Here is a 17683-nt window from a genome sequence, read left to right as displayed (position 1 = left end):
CAACACCTCTGGTGAAACCAGACCAATTATCTGGATGCCAAAATATGGATTTTGGTACTCCAGTTTGAAGGTTTGGGTCTTTAACCTCTCAGTGCCTCAATTTCCCCATCTGTAAAAGGCAGTTGGCGACCCTTACACACCTGGTATGGAGCGTGGAGTGAGAATGCATTAATTAGGGTCAGCTCCTGTATCATTAAAATCTGTGGGAGTTTTGCTATTGTCTGCAAAGGGGGCTGGATTGGGGCCAGAATCCCTGTAGGTGCTTGGACCATCACATTCCATGAGCGAAAGATCTAGGGTCGATTCTTGGCTCTGCCGCAGACTCTCTGGATAACCTTGGGCAAGTCACTTAGCATTTTTCTAGCTCAGTTTCTCATCTGTTAAATAATGATAACCACACTCCCTTTCTCCCAGCCTTTGTTCTGATTATTTCAATGGTGAGCTCTTCGAAGGAAGGCCAGCGGATTGTACCTCACTATATGTCTACAGAGGGCCCAGCACGAAGGGGCTTAGATCTCTGTTGAGGCCAATAGGTGCTACTGTAATACAAATCATACGGTCAGATAAGTCACTGTTAAAATACACAGTATTATTGTTGCGTAAGCACAAAGTGTCCTTTCTCCTTTTCCCCACACTATTCTCTTTTTCCAGAGCTCAAGGGAGAGAGGGGGTTAAGGAGACCTACCGAGGATGACCCATCCCCAGTGCCGGCCTCACTCCAGGACTCTCCTATCGGATTCCACTTGACAGCTCCGCTCAGTTTTTCCCTTCTAGGCAGCCCTGGACTCGCCCCTGGCTGTGCGGCCTTCTCCTTTGAAGTGCACCCACAGGGGAGAGTCTGGGAAGAGAAGTAACTCCCTGGAATTTACACGCTGACATTTCATTTGTTTGTGAAGATCTGAGCATCATTTTTCACCCTTTTATCATCTTCTGAGATCAAGCTGGGAGACCCAGGAATCCAGGAGAGGATGTGCTCGCAGGACAGGCTGTGGGAAGGGGCAGGGAATCTCTCCCACCTTAAATATGGATGGGATCAAGCTACAATAGGTGGGCCTTTGGGGTGCTATCACACAATAAATAAGAGTGATTTGTGCTGCATTCCTCTCCAGGCCAACAGCAAAAAGAATTTGATAAGTTCATGGAGGACAGGTCCATCAATGGCTATTAGCCAAGATGGTCAGGGACACAGCCCCGTGCTGACTGCCAGATGCTGGGACTGGACAACAGGGGAGGGATCACTTAATAATTGCCCTGTTCTGTTCATTCCCTCTGGGGCACCTGGCATTGGCCACTGTCGGAAGACAGGATCCTGGGCTAGCTGGACCAGTGGTCGGACCCAGTAGGGCCATTCTTATACTGTGTAATCGCACAAGAGAGGCTTAGGTCATCTCCAAACTGCAGTTCCGATAAGAACCTAAACCGTTGGGGGCTTATTCAAGGTTCGTCCTCGATAAGTACCAATGTCAACAACTTCAGAGGGTTCTGGCCCTGCCCCGCTGGCTTTAGTAGAAAGCATGTGGCTGAGAATTCATTAAATACTTTGAAAACATCAAGGTAATAATCTGTCGGGAAAGGGCTGTCCTTTGCATAGTAAAGAAGCAAGCCTCTCACGACTGAAGAACTGGATGGACAAACCTGCACTTGTCTGGGTGTGAAATGAATGTGTTAGGCTCACCCTGGTCCCTGGTGAGAATATATCAGCATCACAAAGCCATCCCACGCTTTGACGCTGCCGGCAACAAGGAGAGGACCACAACTCGGATATGAGAGAGAAGCTGGCAGAGCCCATGGGGAACCCAGAGAAGGAATAGTATGGGTTGCTGCAGATCAGGGTTGAGGGGCATTGGCAGAGCTGAGTGGGAGTCTCAGGAAGGAGGGGCAGAAGGTCTTGACCCTGAAAGTGCATGGACAGAGTTGGGGGAGTGGAAGCCTGATCTGGTTCATTTGATCTTTGAAGCTTAAAGTCACAACTGGGCAGAGAGCAACTGGCGCTTATCTCCAGGGCCTGGCCCAGGCAGGAGGCTCCTAGAGCTTTCTTCCCTTGACTGCTGAGGGCTGTAGCTCATATGTCTTGAGGGAAATCTCTCTTTCTCTGACAGGCAGGTTACAAGAGGGCACTCAGCAAATCCATCACCGAGATAGCCTGTTGGCTGCTGAGGAATTCAGGAGAGCTGGCTTAACCGCTCTGTCTCTGTTGATCTCCAAGGGGCAGCCCTAGGTTCTGGGGGCCTATGTGCAGCGAGGCATGAGGAAACCTAGCCAGTTTCCTCCCCACCTGTTGCAGTGGCCTGCAGTGCTGTGCTGAGTCAGTTCCTGGCGACGGGGCCCTGTTGGATTCCATAGGCCTAAGGCCAACAGTCTCTCCGTCACGTGTGGGCAGCATCACCATTGCATGAACTCCTGACCACTGACATCAGAGGGAGTCTTGCTGATGCCTCTGCCAGGATGGCCAGGCCCCTGTATCCTGCCCGCCAGGGATGGACATCGATCTCGACTCCTCAGACAGACTGGCTCTACACTGCCCTTGCAGCTGTCCCTGGGTCCGGAAGATCAGCAGCATGACTTGTCCATGTGCCTGGTGAGCATCACGGCAATGCGTAGGAGCACCTGGGCACTTCCCTTCATACAGTGCTTCGGACGTTCACAGCTGATGGACTCAAAGCACTTTAACAAACCACCAGGGAAATAATCTTCATACCCCCTGGTATCATGAGCCTCGCTTTACACTGGAGCCCAGACAGGGTAAGTGACCTGCTTTAGTCTGTGGCACAGCTTCCCACGAGGGACAGAGGGTACTTAGCTTAGTCTAATGTAATCTGGTTTAGATAAAGTAGGATTGTGTGTTGCCAAGCCAGTCGGATCTCTGTGATCTCGCTCCTATTTTATGCCCTTTAACTTTCCATCTCACTCTTTCTGCTTTTGCATTTTCTTAAATCTTGCCCAAGGGAAACGGTGAGCAACATGAAGACCATGGAGCCTGACTGCTTTCACTCATGCTGGTGCAAATCAGGAGTAACCCTGCTGAAATCAACAGAGCCACACCTGCATAGAACGGAGGTAAGTGAGCTCAGAACCAGACCCTCTGAAATCCAAAGTGTCAGGACCTGGTTTCTGTTGGGGGAGGGAGGGAAAGCCCCATCGTCATTTCTGGGAGCATTGAGAGCTGCAGGTCTTGGTGTTCACAGACTGAAGGAGGTGTGAATCTGTGGATTATTGTGTTGCTTCTGAACGTCACCCCTGGAAGGATGGTCCAGTGGTTACGATGCTAGCAGAGACCTGGGTTCAAGTCCTTGCTCTGCCTCCAGCATCTTGTGAGTCACTTAACCGTTCTGTAACTCGGTTTCCCCATCTGTAAAAACAGGAATAAAAGCACTTCCCTACTGCATAGGAGTGTTCGAAGATAAATTTGTTAGAGGTTATGAGGTGCTCAGGTACTATGCTAGCAGGGGCCAGATAAATGCCTTCGATAAATATAGGGGAAATATTCACATTCGTGAAGGTTGAAGCAGCAGCATCCAATGGATGAGGCACTAGACTGGGAGTCAGGAGACACAGATATGCTGTGGGACCCTTTCCAGTTCACTTCCCCTCTCTGCAGCTTACCCTCCTCATCTGGACAATGGGATACTGAAACTGACCTTCACTTTGTAAAGTGCGTGGAGCTCTACACCCGGAATCTGTACAAGTACGGGCTGATGCCGCAAACCGGCCAGACAGAGCCAAACGCTGGGCCCCTTCTCAGCACTCTGTGAACGAGCCCGTGCTGTGTGCTGAGCTGAAGATGGCATAGTGTTTACAGAACAACCATTTATTCCCGGTTCTTGGCTCATCTGCTCCCCCTGGAACCGAGAAGCAAAGCAGCCCAGGGCTGTAGTTTGGGTAAGTCTGCTTGAACATGGAGTATCTGCCACAGCCAGAGCCACCGAGGGCAAATGGTCTTGGTTAAAAGTGGGGAGGGCACCGTGGGGACACGGCGGGAAGAGGCTGGAGTCTCCTTGCTCATTGCTCTTTTAAGAGTTCCTGTTTCCTTGCTGGCTGAGAGCGGCTCTTGGCTCCCTGCCGAACACCTGCACTCTGACACACTGACCCACTTACTGCTGCGAACCTTGTCCGCTGACTGCAGGGATAGAGTAACAAGCAGCTCTTACCCGGCCCTCCTTTAACCTCTGGGCCCGGGTTCAAATCTGAACCTCAGCCTCCCTCCCGGTGCCATTCCCCTTTGAAATGCCAGATGGCAGCACCACAACCACCTGCCGTGCCCCTCACCCCCCCCGGAGAACCCCTCCTCCAGCCACGCTGGAGATCCAGCCAGCTCCCAAGCCTGGGTCGGAAAGGTCAGCGTAGGGGCTCCGGGCGAGGGGAGCTGCAAAGAGGAGTCAGCAGAGAAAGAGATTCCAAAACACGGGATTGGGAATGCGTCTGGGGGCTCCCAGAGTAACAATGGGATAGCATCTCCTCTGCGCGGGGAAAGACTCTACACAGAGCCGGAGGGGAGCGGGAGAAAAGAGAGAGGGGCAGTTGGGAGGAGACAGGGTTACAGGTGGGGGAAAAGAGGAGGGGAAGGAAATAGGGGGAGTAAACGAGAAGAACAAAAGAGAAAAGAGAGTGCGAGTTTGCCATGCAAAGAGCCTGACCCTCCACGGCCTTCTGTCAGCACTGACACTTCTGCAATGAGTGGGTGTGAAACTGCACCACTGGGGCAAGCAAGTGGAGGCTCCTGGCCTAGCAGCGGTTTGCACCCGCCTTGCACAGGGGCAAGACAGGAGAGGACCAAGCCCAAACTGTGCAGCTGGGCAAAGCGTATTCCTAAGCGCGGGAAGATGCTTATTGGGACTACAGGGAAGAGGCAGGAGCTGTGTACTACAGGGATGGCAAATTATAGACGCCTAGATAGGCAGACTACATGCTGGAAAGAGGGAGCAGGAAGAATCCAAAGCAAGAGGCAAACAAACGATTCCTGCCTGCCCTAAAACAGTCTCCTTTCCTACCTGAATCCACAGAGATTTTAAGGCTAATGGATTCTTTAGGCTCAGCTAATCGGATCTTCTGCACAGCACAGGCCAGAGAATTTCCCCAGAGATTCCAGCATCAAGCCATGTAACATGACTCCACCAAAACTCGAGAGGGGGCTGAAAGCATCCGAACCTGGATTAGGGAGAGCTTTCCCATCCCACTGGAAGCCAGGAAAATGCTAACTGCATATGCAAGTGTCACCCATTTAAAATCCCCGGAGATCTGGCTATGGTGGGAAAGGGTGGAAGGTGGAAACAGCCCAGTTACAGCTGCTGCATCCAATGGGATTTGCAGAATGTTCACAGATAAGTCATGCTCATTACTTCACTTCGTCTTGGCTATGCTGAAAATGATACTAATACTGGTCCAAGAATGGGATTTTACAGTAAACTAAGGCCTTGTCTGTCACGCCAGCTCCCTGCCTGATCCAGACACAGCTCTCCTGGTCTGGCTCTGCCCACTGGTCCTTTACAAGGTGATAATACTTTGCTCCAACAGCCCTCTCATCCCAAGGCCCAGAGCCTCACCATAACCCTGTATTTCCCAGCCACTTCACAAATAGGGAAACTGACGCACAGAGAGATGAAGTAACTCATCCGGGGTGACACAGAGTCAATGGCAGAGCAAGGCAAGAGAACCTATCCTTCCCTGCTCTAACAGCTAGACCATTCTCTGACCCTGCCCAGCTGCGTTTGTGGAAGATGAAACAGACGTATTTCTTCTCCGTCTCTTCCTAGACTTTCCTAGCCCACCCTCTTTCATCCCCCTCCATTGTGTGGCTGTTGGAGAATAGCCTACACAAGCTGTCGTTGCCACAGTTTGGCAGGCTCTACAGAGATGCCACCATCTCCACGTGGGGCCCGAGCCGTTGCCTCTCACCAGCCAAGCACAGCAACTGTGGTCCCATCTCCCATGGGCTCCATAATCCCACATGATACTCATCTTTCTCCTTATCCCCACTAGAAAAACTCAGGATTATGCAACCACTGTGCTGCTGTCCCATTGGATTTCTCCTACCAGGCGTGGCCGCCTCCCCAGTGATTCCTAATCCATGTCTTTCCAGATGCTTTGCAAGTTGGCTGCAGGGAACCTTGCGGCAGTTGTGTCAAGCACTTTGAGGATGGAACTTCCTCCCTCCACAGACACACAACTGGGTCAGCCTGACTCAAAGGTACTTGAGCTTTTCATTGTCAGCTGCATGTTTTCTAAGCTCCCCACCCTTGAGTTCATGGATAATGGAATTCTATACCCTCTCCCGCCTCTGGTGCACAGCAGTAAAGAGAACAGCTGTTTGGCAAAGCCGTCCATTTAGCGACCGGGCAGTAGACATTTTAAGAACCTCCATGGTCATCGTTGGCTGATGTCAATCCGGACAAAGCTGCAGAGCATCAGTCTCCAGATGGTTGTCAATGCAGCCAAGTTACTGGACGCCGCTTGCTGAACCAATCTCCATTCCCTAGGTGCAGTCACAAAGGGGCAGCTGTGCAGCTTAATGCCGTATGCTCCAATGGCCCCTTGTTCAAGCACCAGCTAACGTGGGAAGAACGAGATCTCTTGCTCCCACTTGCTTGGCAGACCTGAATTGGCCAGATGCACAAAATGAGTTCACCAAGGACATATCCGCAATCCAGAGCAACTGACATCATAGAAAACAAGGCTGTGCGGGAGCTCCTGATGCCAGATTGAGAAAGGACAACTCCATCTATCAGCGACTTGCTGACTACAACTGGAAACTGCCTATCAATTGGCCTTTAGACTAAATAAAAGTTAAGGGTTTATGTAACAGCCTTTTGGCAGGGAGATAAACTCTTGGGTACCAGGAGACTACAGATGGACAAGTTCAGGGAAGGCAGATGTCTCCGTTGATCACGTGCCCTTGCGCTGAGCTTGCATTGGGGTTTCAGGAATGGACGGTTTTGTCATGCGTCAAAAATGCAGCCAGTGTGGCAGCACACGCATGTTTAAGGCCAAACTCATCCCTGGTGTAACTCCAGTGACTTCAGCAGGTTTATGCCATGGTGAATCTGGCCCATTAGGGACAGGGTCAACATGCTGCCAGTCCTTGCAACAATCGTAAACCAGACAGGGCCTGATGCAAAGCCCAATTGAAGTGGTTGATGTCAGCAAGCTTTGGATCAGGCCGTCTGTATTCGTTCCCATTTAAAGAGATTCATGTCCATCTAAAGGACTTGATCTGAAGAGATGAATTTCCACTGCTGAAATTCAGTGGTTGTGTTGCCACCATTCCAGGGTAGATCAGAGGTCACTAGTTGGTGTCACAGGTCAGTGATGCTCATATCCTCTTGATCATTAAGTCTTGTGGTCATCAATATCCTTTCCTTCCATGAGTGCCTTACTAGGACACAAGTTACGGAAATGCCCCCACAGCTTCCAAAGGGGTTTACTGATCTGCTCCGGGATCTGATCCCCCAGGATAAAGAGAACAGGGTGGGAGGGAGGTAGAGAAAAGAGAACTGAAGAATCACTGTCACTATTCTATGTGCTTTTTCCCTATCATCCAACCCACCCTAGCTGATTGCCATGATATTGTGTATTCGTAGACACTTCCTCTCTTGCTGACTAGCCTCTTTCTTCTGCGTGACACCTTCCATGGGTGATTTCCAAATTCAGCAAGTAACATCTCACCCCTTTAATGGCTATAGCCACACAGTATCATAGTCACTGCCCTAAATCCTGGTCCCACTGAAGACAGTGGCAAAGTTCCCATTGCTTTCAACAACAAGATGAGGATTTGGTCCACTGAGCCAGATTCTGTCCTGGTTTACACACTGTGTAAGGACTGCAGAGGGGTAGCTAAGAGTACAGTCTAGCCTATGTCGGTCTGGAGTCACTGAAGGCCTAGGTAGGTAGTTGGAGGTGATTAGTTAAGTCTGTCAATAGCACTCATCACTGCAGCAGAAAGGAGAAAGCTTCAAGCAATGTGATGTGAATCAGCAAATAGCAGCCATGGAAAGGGGAATGCAGAGCCCAGAGTGCTTTAATGAGTTGGGGTGAAGTATTCTGAGTATTTTAAGGGGCAAATACGAAGCTTGATGTGTGCAAGCATTTCCCATGCGGAGAAGTGGGATTCCTCCCAGGGACCGAGGGCAGTCAGGAGCCCAAAGGCTGTCTGAGTGTGGCAGAGTTTCTCCAAGGAAGTTTCAAGCATGTCATCTGTTTGCATCCAGTCCAAGTGGGCAGTGACTGAAAGTCACTCCTTCCCATCTATTGGCTGTTTTGGGGCCCATGCAAAGTGAGCTGCTGCTCTGAGTCTTGTTCCCATTGCACAGTTCACCATGCGGCAAAATAATCATCCCAAACAGCATGGACATTGGCACCTTTGCAGGCAGCATCAGCTGAGTCCAAGGACTGAATGAGGCAAAGAGAAAGAGCTTGAAACGCATCAAGTGGAATGCTTCCATCTCTCAGCGGAGCCTCAGAGGGTCTCCCTCCAGCCCACAGCTGCCAGTACCGAGTACTTGTTCTGTGGACAGAGAGAGGACTCCAGCCTGCAGGGATCTGACACCTTTCATCAGCACTCCATTCACTCAGGACCAGTAGAGGAGAGAGAGTTCCAGGCTCTCCTGGGGCTCTTCAAGCGAATGAGTCAGAGGAAGTGTGAAGCTGGGAGAGGCTCTCTTTGGCAGGTGCAATGTGCAGCTCCAGGGCTCAGCTTTCCATTTACTCCCAGCTGAGGAGGAAGGCTCGGAAACCAGGGCCGGATGCTTGCTCCGCTTCTGAGGCTGTCCTCAGATGGACTCAAGCAGGTTGCAAAGAGATTTTTCTGGGCTGCCGCTGGGAAGGCATGCCATGCATCCAGCAGAAGCCCTGGCCTTGCCCTGTAGCTCTGAGTCGACCCTCTGCCCTCACCACCATCTTTGCTCTCCCAGCCCGAGTTCGGGCCCTTGAAGAACTCTGTAACTGGCTGGCTGGGAGGAGGGCTGCTCCCCAGCAGAGTCCCCCGGCCTCGGGAACCGCGCACCAAGCTCATGACCCAGACCCACACGCGCCGCTCAGGGGGAAGAGCCTGAGCTCGCTGCCTGACTCTTCATCCCCGGAGCGCCTCCTGTTGGCCAGGGGCCCCCCCGCCCCCCGCAGATTCCCTGCTCAAGCCACGCTGGGGGTGCCTATCGCTCGGCGCTTTCTGGGAGGCTGGAGCTGAGGGAGACGGGGCCGTATCGGCCCGAGCGACCAGAAAAGAAGTACAGTAAGTTAAGTGGCCTTGCAAAATCACGCCCGCGCCGGGTTTACACGGGAAGGGGGCTTGCTTTGCGCAATCGGCAAACCGGAGCGGACCGAGCTTTGGCAGGAGGGGGCAAGGGGCGGCAGGGCAGGCAGGGTGCCGTGCCACGGGCCTTGTCCCAGCCAGGGCCAGGGAAGGAAAGCCTGGCCCGCTGCTCCCCCCCCCCCTGCCCTCCCGGCCCCAGACCCACCTGCTTGGTGAAGAGGATGGCGGTGTCCCAGTACTCGGGGTGCTTGTCGCTCACTTTGTTCCACTTCTTCTGCCAGGCGCAGAAGTTCCGCAGGGTGAGCGCCGCGTTCCCGGTGACCTTGGGCCCCTTGTCGTCTTGGCCGATCACCAGGAACTTGACCACCGCCAGGCTGATGGGGTTGAGGATGCTGGGGTGCTTGTACAGCCTGGCCGCCGTGGCCAGGAGGGTGAGCAGATAGTGCTGCAAGTCCGCCCCGTGGAACTTCACCATGGACTCGTCGGCCACCACCAGCGTCTCCACGTAGCGGGGGACCGAGACGAAGCGCTTGGAGCGGCCGCTCTTCCTGGGCAGCCTGGTCTCGTTCAGCTGCTTCTTCCGCGGCGCCTGGGAGCCTTTGTATTTCTCCAGCGCTTGCAGGATGGCCGGGTTCAAGCTGGAGCCCACGCCGCACCTGGAGGTGGGGTCTCCGGCTTGGATGGGCGCGCCCCTGCGCTGCAAGAGGTGCTCGCCCTGGCTGTTCCTCCGCGCCCCGTCCCCGCCGTCCTGCCGGAGCGGGCTGATGAGATATTCAGCCCCCCGGTACCCGAAAGCCCCCCGGAGTCCCCCGCAGAGGCTGAGGGCGGCGAAGGATTCCCGGTCGGAGTTGACATCCCCGGAGTAGAAGCAGTGCCTGAGGTCGGGGCGCTCCCTGGCCGCGCTGGGGGATGCGCCCAGGTAGTGGATGGCGAAGGCGGGCGCAATGAACTGCGCGTCCGGAGTCAGGTTCAAGTAGAAATCCTCCTGGAAAGCGGAGATCTGGAAAATCACCCCCTGGGGGCTGGGCTCCTCCGGGCCCCTTTTGAAATAGTGCCGGCCGTTGATGTCCGGGTCTAAGCGGAGCGGGGTCACGATCTCGCTCTCCAGGGGGGAGCCGAGCGAGGGCAGGACAGCTAGGCACAGCCCAAAGATGCCCAGCAGCCGCAGCATGATCCCGGGCGCTGCCGAAAGGGGTGGTCAGTTTCAGAGCAGCAGCCTGATCCAGGCGTGCGAGGGGGAAAGAAGCAATCACAACCTGCCCCCAAGCCCGCTCGCACCGGTAAATCCAGCTGTCGGGAACCCCCAGGAGCGCGCTCTTGTCAGCACCAGCCTCGCCAACTCCAGCGCCCGTGGAGGGGGCCAGCCAGCCCGCGCCCCCCGTACCTGTCTTTTCAAGTGCATCTGCTTTTCCGGGGGTTTATATACATTTCTGTCATGGGCAAAAGAGCGAGGATTTGTAACCAGAGTTCTTGGGGGGGAGGTGCTGAGGGCGCTTATTGGACCTGCCCTCAGCCACTTGTAGCTCTCCAAATACTATCATCACTGCACAGGGCTGCAAGTTTTTAAAGAGCCAGAGCAGCTCGTTACAAAACTGCAAGGAGTTGCTGGTGCGCTGGTGTTATTCTTGGTCTTTGCTCCCCTTCTCCTCCCCTGCAGCTGGTTTGCACTTTGTTCCACTTTGGGGTTGTTTTGGCAGCTTTGATGTTTTGGGGGGGGGGGTATTTGTTTTGGGGGGGTTGTTTTTGATTAAAGTCCTGGCTTCCCTGTGTCTGTTGTCCTTCTTTATTATTGTGTTTGTTTGTGGCTGCTTTGAGACGAGATCTTAGTGTTCTGACCCTCCCAAAGTGTTGACAGCTCAAGAAGAAGTGCCAAGGGCATGTTATGTAAGAGGACTCGCTAGGAAATGCACTAGATAGTCCAAAACAGGCTGCATAAGGCTGCATTGTGTCTCCCTTCTCCTAATTAGTGCTGGCTTTATCCTGCTGAGAAGCTATTAATCTTCACTGCTGACCACCGGTTGCAAAAAAGGTTCTTTAAAACAAGAAACCTTTCTGCCATTGCCCTGGCAGTTTGGAGATTTGTTTTAAAATTAGTGTTACACGGAGTTCTGCCCCTCAGGGCCAGAGCCTGATCTTGCCTCCCCTGCATTTGCTGAATAATGCCTTCAGCTGCCAGTGGTCCTACTGAAATCAGTGGGCTAGCTTTCCTCACAAGGACACAGCATATAACAGTGTCACCCCAAGAATGTCCCAAGGAAGAAATATTGACTAGTAGAATCACAGTTGCAACTGGTTGGAATTTTTGCCACAAAATGTTTTTTCACCCCCAAACACCAATTTGTCAAATCCGAGACTGCGGGTGGAGAAAGGGAAAGAATGTGAGAACATAAGAGCAGCCATACTGCATCAGACCAAAGGTCCATCTAGCCCAGTATCCTGTCTTCCAGTTGTGGCCGAGTGCTTCAGAGGGAATTAACAGAACAGGGAATCCTTTTGTTTGCTTTAAACCTGCTGCCTATTAGTTTCATTTGGTGACCCCATAACCCAAGAACTAGGGGTCACCAAATGAAATGAATAGGCAGCAGGTTTAAAACAAACAAAAGGAAGTATTTCTTCATACATTGCACAGTCAACCTGTGGAACTCCTTTCCAGAGGATGTTGTGAAGGTCAAGTCTAGAACGGGGTTCAAAAAAGAACTAGATAAGTTCATGGAGGATAGGTCCATGAATAGCTATTAACCAGGATGGGCAAGGATGGTGTCTGTAGCCTCTGTTTGCCAGAAGCTGGGAATGGGCGACAGGGATGGATCACTTGGCGATTACCTGTTCTGTTCATTGCCTCTGGAGCACCTGGCATTGGCCACTCTTGGAAGACAGGACAATGGGCTAGATGGACCTTTGGTCTGACCCAGTATAGCCATTCTTATGTTCTTATATTCTTAAGTGATCCATCCCCTGTCGCCCAGTTTGGTTTGGAAAAAGTTCCTGACTTGAAAAAGCATTGAAAAAAAATTAAGTTTTGAAATTGTCACAAGGTCCTATTTCGACTTTTTCAAATGGAAAAACTTTGGGTTTTACGGTTCAAACCAACTTTTGTCTTTTTTGAAATTTCACTTCATTTCTATTAAAAACAAACTGAAGAAAGAACAAAAGGGCAAAATCAAAATGAGACCTTTCAAAGTGATCAAAGGGAAACATTTCAATTGGCCCAAACAACAAATAATAATAATAATTTGTTGATTCATGAAATTTTTCAAGATTTTTATTTTTGGCCCAATCCTGGACAAGGACATTTTTTTTTTAAATTTGGAAAATTCTCACAGGAGGAGAAAACAATTAACTGCCTGCCCCCCATCACAATTCCCTTCTGCTCCCCACCAGCCTCCTGGGAGCTAGTAATTTGCTACTGGCCTATACCAACAATCAGTTAATACACAAACTCTTAGCTGCACCAATCAATTAATGGAGGGGGTGGGGCTAAGTCTCCACCTATGTCCCTCCCCACACACCTGCGTTGATGGGAAAAGGCTGGAATTTTCAGAAGAGCTCTGCTCTCATTTAGGCACCAAAATAAGTAGCTGGATTTTCAAAGCAACCTGGCACATTGGATGCATAGTGCTTGAAAATCTTACCCCACCTGAGCACTTAGCCATGTATACACTCAGGCTCAAGGTCTGGGTTGCCCTGGGGCATAAGGGGGGGGGGCTCTTATTCCCTCCTACTCTGCTGCATTGATGTGCTATCCAAGTCACAATTTAGCCCAATGAACCAAGGTGGCAGAATTTGGACCATGGTAAAGACACGTGGGATCTTCAGAGCAGGGTTTAATGTTAGAGAAGATGTGCGGCTAAATCCCCTGAACTGTTTTGCAAATCTCAACCTGTGTGCCTTTGACAATAACTGCCCCAAACAAAACCTTTAGCACACATACTTTCTGGGCACGTCCCAATGCAAGGGACAATCCTTGGCCTATTTGTCTGGCATTGTAATTCCAGTACCTCATTCCCCACTTCTCTCCTATTGTTAATTGCACGTTTATTGCGTCTTGATTTGCATTAAACTTCAGTCTTTTTGGAGCAAGACCTGTTTCTTACTCTGTGCTGTACAGCATCCAGCACAATGGGGCCCTGATCCTGATTGGAGTCTTTGGGAGTGATCATAATAATTAAGCTATTACAGCAATGAGCACATTGGCTTTGATTCAGCGAGGTGCTTACACACACGAGGAGTCTCCTTGACTTTAATGATGCTTAAAGTCATGTACTTGCTCTTGTGCCTGGCTGAATTGGAGTAGCATCAATAGACGTATGGAATGGTGTCGGGGGGGAGTGTAAACGTAGATATACCCACGACTGGGTGTACAAGTGCGTACGGTGAGTGTATGTAGATGTGTCTGAGAGACTGTGAGATCTCTGGGCGTGCGAGCGTCTGTGTGGCCGTGATGTAACTGCTCATGTTGTTCCTGGAGGGTGTCTGTGACAAATGCCCACGGGTATAAACACCTGACTATGTCTAGGTGTCTGAGCACGTAGGTACGTGTGAAAATGTATTTGCAGAACGTGGATCACATCCTCAGCTGGCGCAGACCAACCTCACTCCACTAACATTAATACTAGCTGAGGCTCAGGCCTTCTTGTGTGTAACCTAGTCAGTTTGGGACTGATCCTGAAACCCTCGCTCATGTGGGAAGGGCTGCCAGAGAGGCTGTGTTTGTTTGTATGTATCTGGTTCTCTGTGCATTAGTGTCCATAGGCCCAGAGCCTCAAATGTATTTAAGCTCCTAACTTCCACTGATCCTTCGAGAATCTGGGCCTATAGTGTCCTTATCAGCTGCCAAAGCACTGGCCATCGTCCTCTGTGGAACAATCCTGTACTGATTGGGAGGGATGCACAAGGTGACCAAAGAGGTTTTTTCCATCTTTGGCTTCTCTCATTCCGTGCTAAATGCTTTTATGCTTGAATTAGACACATGCATTTAAATAATGCTTTACAGTTAGCTGCTAATACATAAGTCACGGGTTCAAAGCAAAGGCTTGTTTTTACTCCACCGCGTTGATTTAATGGTAAATTAAGCCGGCCTTGTAGACATGGTGGCTTTGATATGATTTAAAGGCTTTGGCATGGAAGTGATGGTAGCAGAAGAATTTTATGCATTTCCAAAATACAAACCTACAGTGCTGCCTAAGGGAGACTGAGCTTCTCGGCCTACAGTCCCGTCTGTCCTAGCACCAGGATCTCACCACTGACTGGATTCACCATCAGGTCACCCCGTAAACTACCTTCAAGCTGAACTTGTGACCCAAAAATCAGACTTGATGAACCCATAATTTTAGCTAATTAACTCAGTGACTTTAATGAATCAAACTCTGTTTGTACACCAGCCAAAACGCAGCAGTGACTTGAGTTCAGCCGGGAATTCATACTTCATTTTTCATGTCAGACCTTCCAAACTGCTCGGAAGAGCCTTAATTTAACCCCGCTAAACAGAGTCCCTCCTTCATGCTGATAGCCTGGTAAACCTGGGTTTTTATCCAAGGTTTCTCTTTTGCATGCTGCAGTCAGAAAGCAATGAGCGGAGGAGGGAACCCCTCAGAGAATCTCACACTGTGCACCTGATTACACATCAGGCTCTGTGTGCCCTGATGTGGACGTGTTTTGAGATGGACTCAGAAGTACAGTTAATGAAAGTGCAAGAGGAAAAGGCCAGGCTTAAGTATGAGCAACTCAAGACATCACAAAGGACCTGGCTTCTGAGGACCCAATGCTGGAGAGATGAGCCTGAACCAAACCCCTGGATCCAAACATGCTCAAAGTCCAGGGTAGCTCAGAATCTGAATTCAGATCTGAATGTGGCACTAGACCCCTCTCTCTACAATGGACTGAAACAAACCTTTGGGACCGGAACATCCCTGTGGGGAGGGGTTGAACTCCAGAGCTGAACTTTGCAGCTCAGTACTGTACAGCACCCGGCACCATGGAGCCCTGACCTGACTCCTGTGGGCATGACTGCAATATAAATAGTAATTAGCTCCATTGGGCTGACTTGGCTACTCCCATTCAGGTCAGATTTCCCAATCTGACACCAACACCACATGGCGGTGTGGGACAACTGTCCACATCTTTGGTGGGTCCCTGGGTATTTGAAGGGATGTCCCTTATCTGGAGGCTAACATCACACATGCCATATGGATGCAGAATGCACCATGGGTGAATTTTACACCGGTGCAGAGGGCCAGTACAAGGTACCAGTTAAGTCTTACTTAAGCTGGATTCTGAGGCCTTTGTTCCGTAATTCAGTGACGAATGACACAGTGTGATTCAGCCATATGGGCAGGGAATAGAAGCCTAGGGGATGCCACTCTTTAAAAATCAGCCTTTTCATTTCATTGTTCTTCATTCCCTTGACATACAAGGAATTATCCCACTACGTGATCCCGTACTCAGGCAGCCGGAATGGAGGGGTAACTCATAACCCAATTCTCTCTCCCCATGGCTCAGTGGCTGGGGATCCGCACAGATCAGAAAGCCCTGCTGGAATCCATGACTCAAAACTCCCAAGCAGAGCACATAGGCATTTTGAACTTGACATTTTTTTGTTCTAATCTAACCCTCCTACTCTGTTTATTCTTTGTGGCCACATGTCTAAAGAAAACAAAGCCCTGTTATTTTAACATGCAACTCAACTCCCGTATTAATCTAACTGGTTTTTTCCCTGTGTGTCAAACTTGGGATGGACTGGGCTAGTGTCATAGAATCATAGAATATTAGGGTTGGAAGAGACCTCAGGAGGTATCTATGCCAACCCCCTGCTCAAAGTAGAACCAACCCCAACTAAATCATCCCAGCCAGGGCTTTGTCAAGCCAGCCTTTAAAAACCTCTAAGGATGGAGATTCCACCACCTCCCTAGGTAACCCATTCCAGTGCTTCACCACCCTCCGAGTGAAATAGTCTTTCCTAATATCCAACCTAGACCTTTCCCACTGCAACTTGAGACCATTACTTCTTGTTCTGTCATTTGCCACCACTGAGAACAGCCAAGCTCCAGCCTCTTTGGAACCCCCCTTCAGGTAGTTGAAGGCTGCTATCCAATCCCCCCTCACTCTTCTCTTCTGCAGACTAAATAACCCCAGTTCCCTCAGCCTCTCCTCAGAAGTCATGTGCCCCAGCCCCCTCATCATTTTTGTTGCCCTCCGCTGGACTCTCTCCAATTTGTCCGCATCCCTTCTGTAGTGGGGGCGGGGGGGAGAGACAACCAAAACCGGACGCAATACTCCAGGTGTGGCCTCACCAGTGCCGAACAGAGGGGAATAATCACTTCCCTCAATCTGCTGGCAGTGCTCTTTACTAATGCAGTCCAATATGCCGTTAGCCTTTTTGGCAACGAGGGCACACTGTTGACTTATATCCATATTCTCGTCCACTGTAATCTCCAGGTCCTTTTCTGCAGAACCGCTTAGCCAGTCAGTGCCCAGCCTGTAGCAGTGCATGGGATTCTTCCATCCTAAGTGCAGGACTCTGCACTTGTCGTTGTTGAACCTCATCAGATTTCTTTTGGCCCAATCCTCCCATTTGTTTAGGTCACTCTAGACCCTAACCCTACCCTCCATTGCATCTACCTCTCCCCCCAGCTTAGTGTCATCCGCGAACTTGCTGAGGGTGCAATTCATCCCATCATCCAAATCATTAATGAAGATGTTGAACAAAATCGGCCCCAGGAACGACCCCTGGGGCACACCTCTTGATACCGGCTGCCAACTAGACATCAAGCCGTTGATTATTACCCGTTGAGCCCGACGATCTAGTCACCTTTCTATCCACCTTATAGTCCATTCATCCATCCCATACTTCTTTAACTTGCTGGCAAGAATACCGTGGGAGACCGTACCAAAAGCTTTGCTAAAGTCAAGGTATATCCTGTCCACCACTTTCCCCCCATATCCACAGAGCCAGTTATCTCATCGTAGAAGGCAACCAGGTTGGTCAGGCATGACTTGCCCTTGGTGAATCCATGTTGACTGTTCCTGATCACCTTCCTCTCCTCCAAGTGTCCGGCACTGGTTTCTGGCCATAGCATCCCAATGGGCCTGAATGGGCTTCTACTGAGCCAGTTTTGCAGGACCATCATTAAGAATATCGGACTGGGAGGGACCTCTTTGGTCACAGAGTCCCATCCCCTGCTATCACAGGCAACCCTATCATGGAACCCTGCTCATAAACTTAGCAAGCTCCAACTTAAAGCTAGTTCGATTGTTTGGTCTGACTGCTTCCATTGGGAGGCTGTGCCAGAGCCTCACTCTGATGGTTAGAAACCTACTTCTAAGCTCCAGCCTCAATTTCTTCCTCACCAGTTTACCTCATTTGTTTATGCCAACACTGTCCTTTAGTTTAAATACCTCTCCTTCCCCACTCCACACAGGCCCCGGGCTTACCGCCTGTCATAG

The 17683-nt window shown here is 50.7% G+C and overlaps 1 protein-coding gene across 1 annotated transcript in view; it reads right to left on the bottom strand.

Moving 5' to 3' along the window:
• Positions 1–10786, bottom strand: part of ADAMTS15 (ADAM metallopeptidase with thrombospondin type 1 motif 15) — a 30589-nt gene extending 19803 nt beyond the window's left edge. The window contains exon 1 of the mRNA XM_084611955.1: positions 9447–10786. Within this exon, the coding sequence (XP_084468081.1) occupies positions 9447–10412 (966 nt within the window). The 5' untranslated portion in view covers positions 10413–10786. The remainder of the gene's footprint in view (positions 1–9446) is intronic.
• Between the last annotated feature and the right edge of the window lie 6897 nt (positions 10787–17683).

Source organism: Lepidochelys olivacea (genome assembly GCF_965140295.1).
Source record: "Lepidochelys olivacea isolate rLepOli2 genome assembly, chromosome: 22".
In the NCBI taxonomy this organism is placed as follows: Eukaryota; Metazoa; Chordata; order Testudines; family Cheloniidae; genus Lepidochelys; species Lepidochelys olivacea.
The sequence above is the reverse complement of the archived record's forward strand: the minus strand, read 5'-3'. Positions and strand labels throughout refer to the sequence as shown.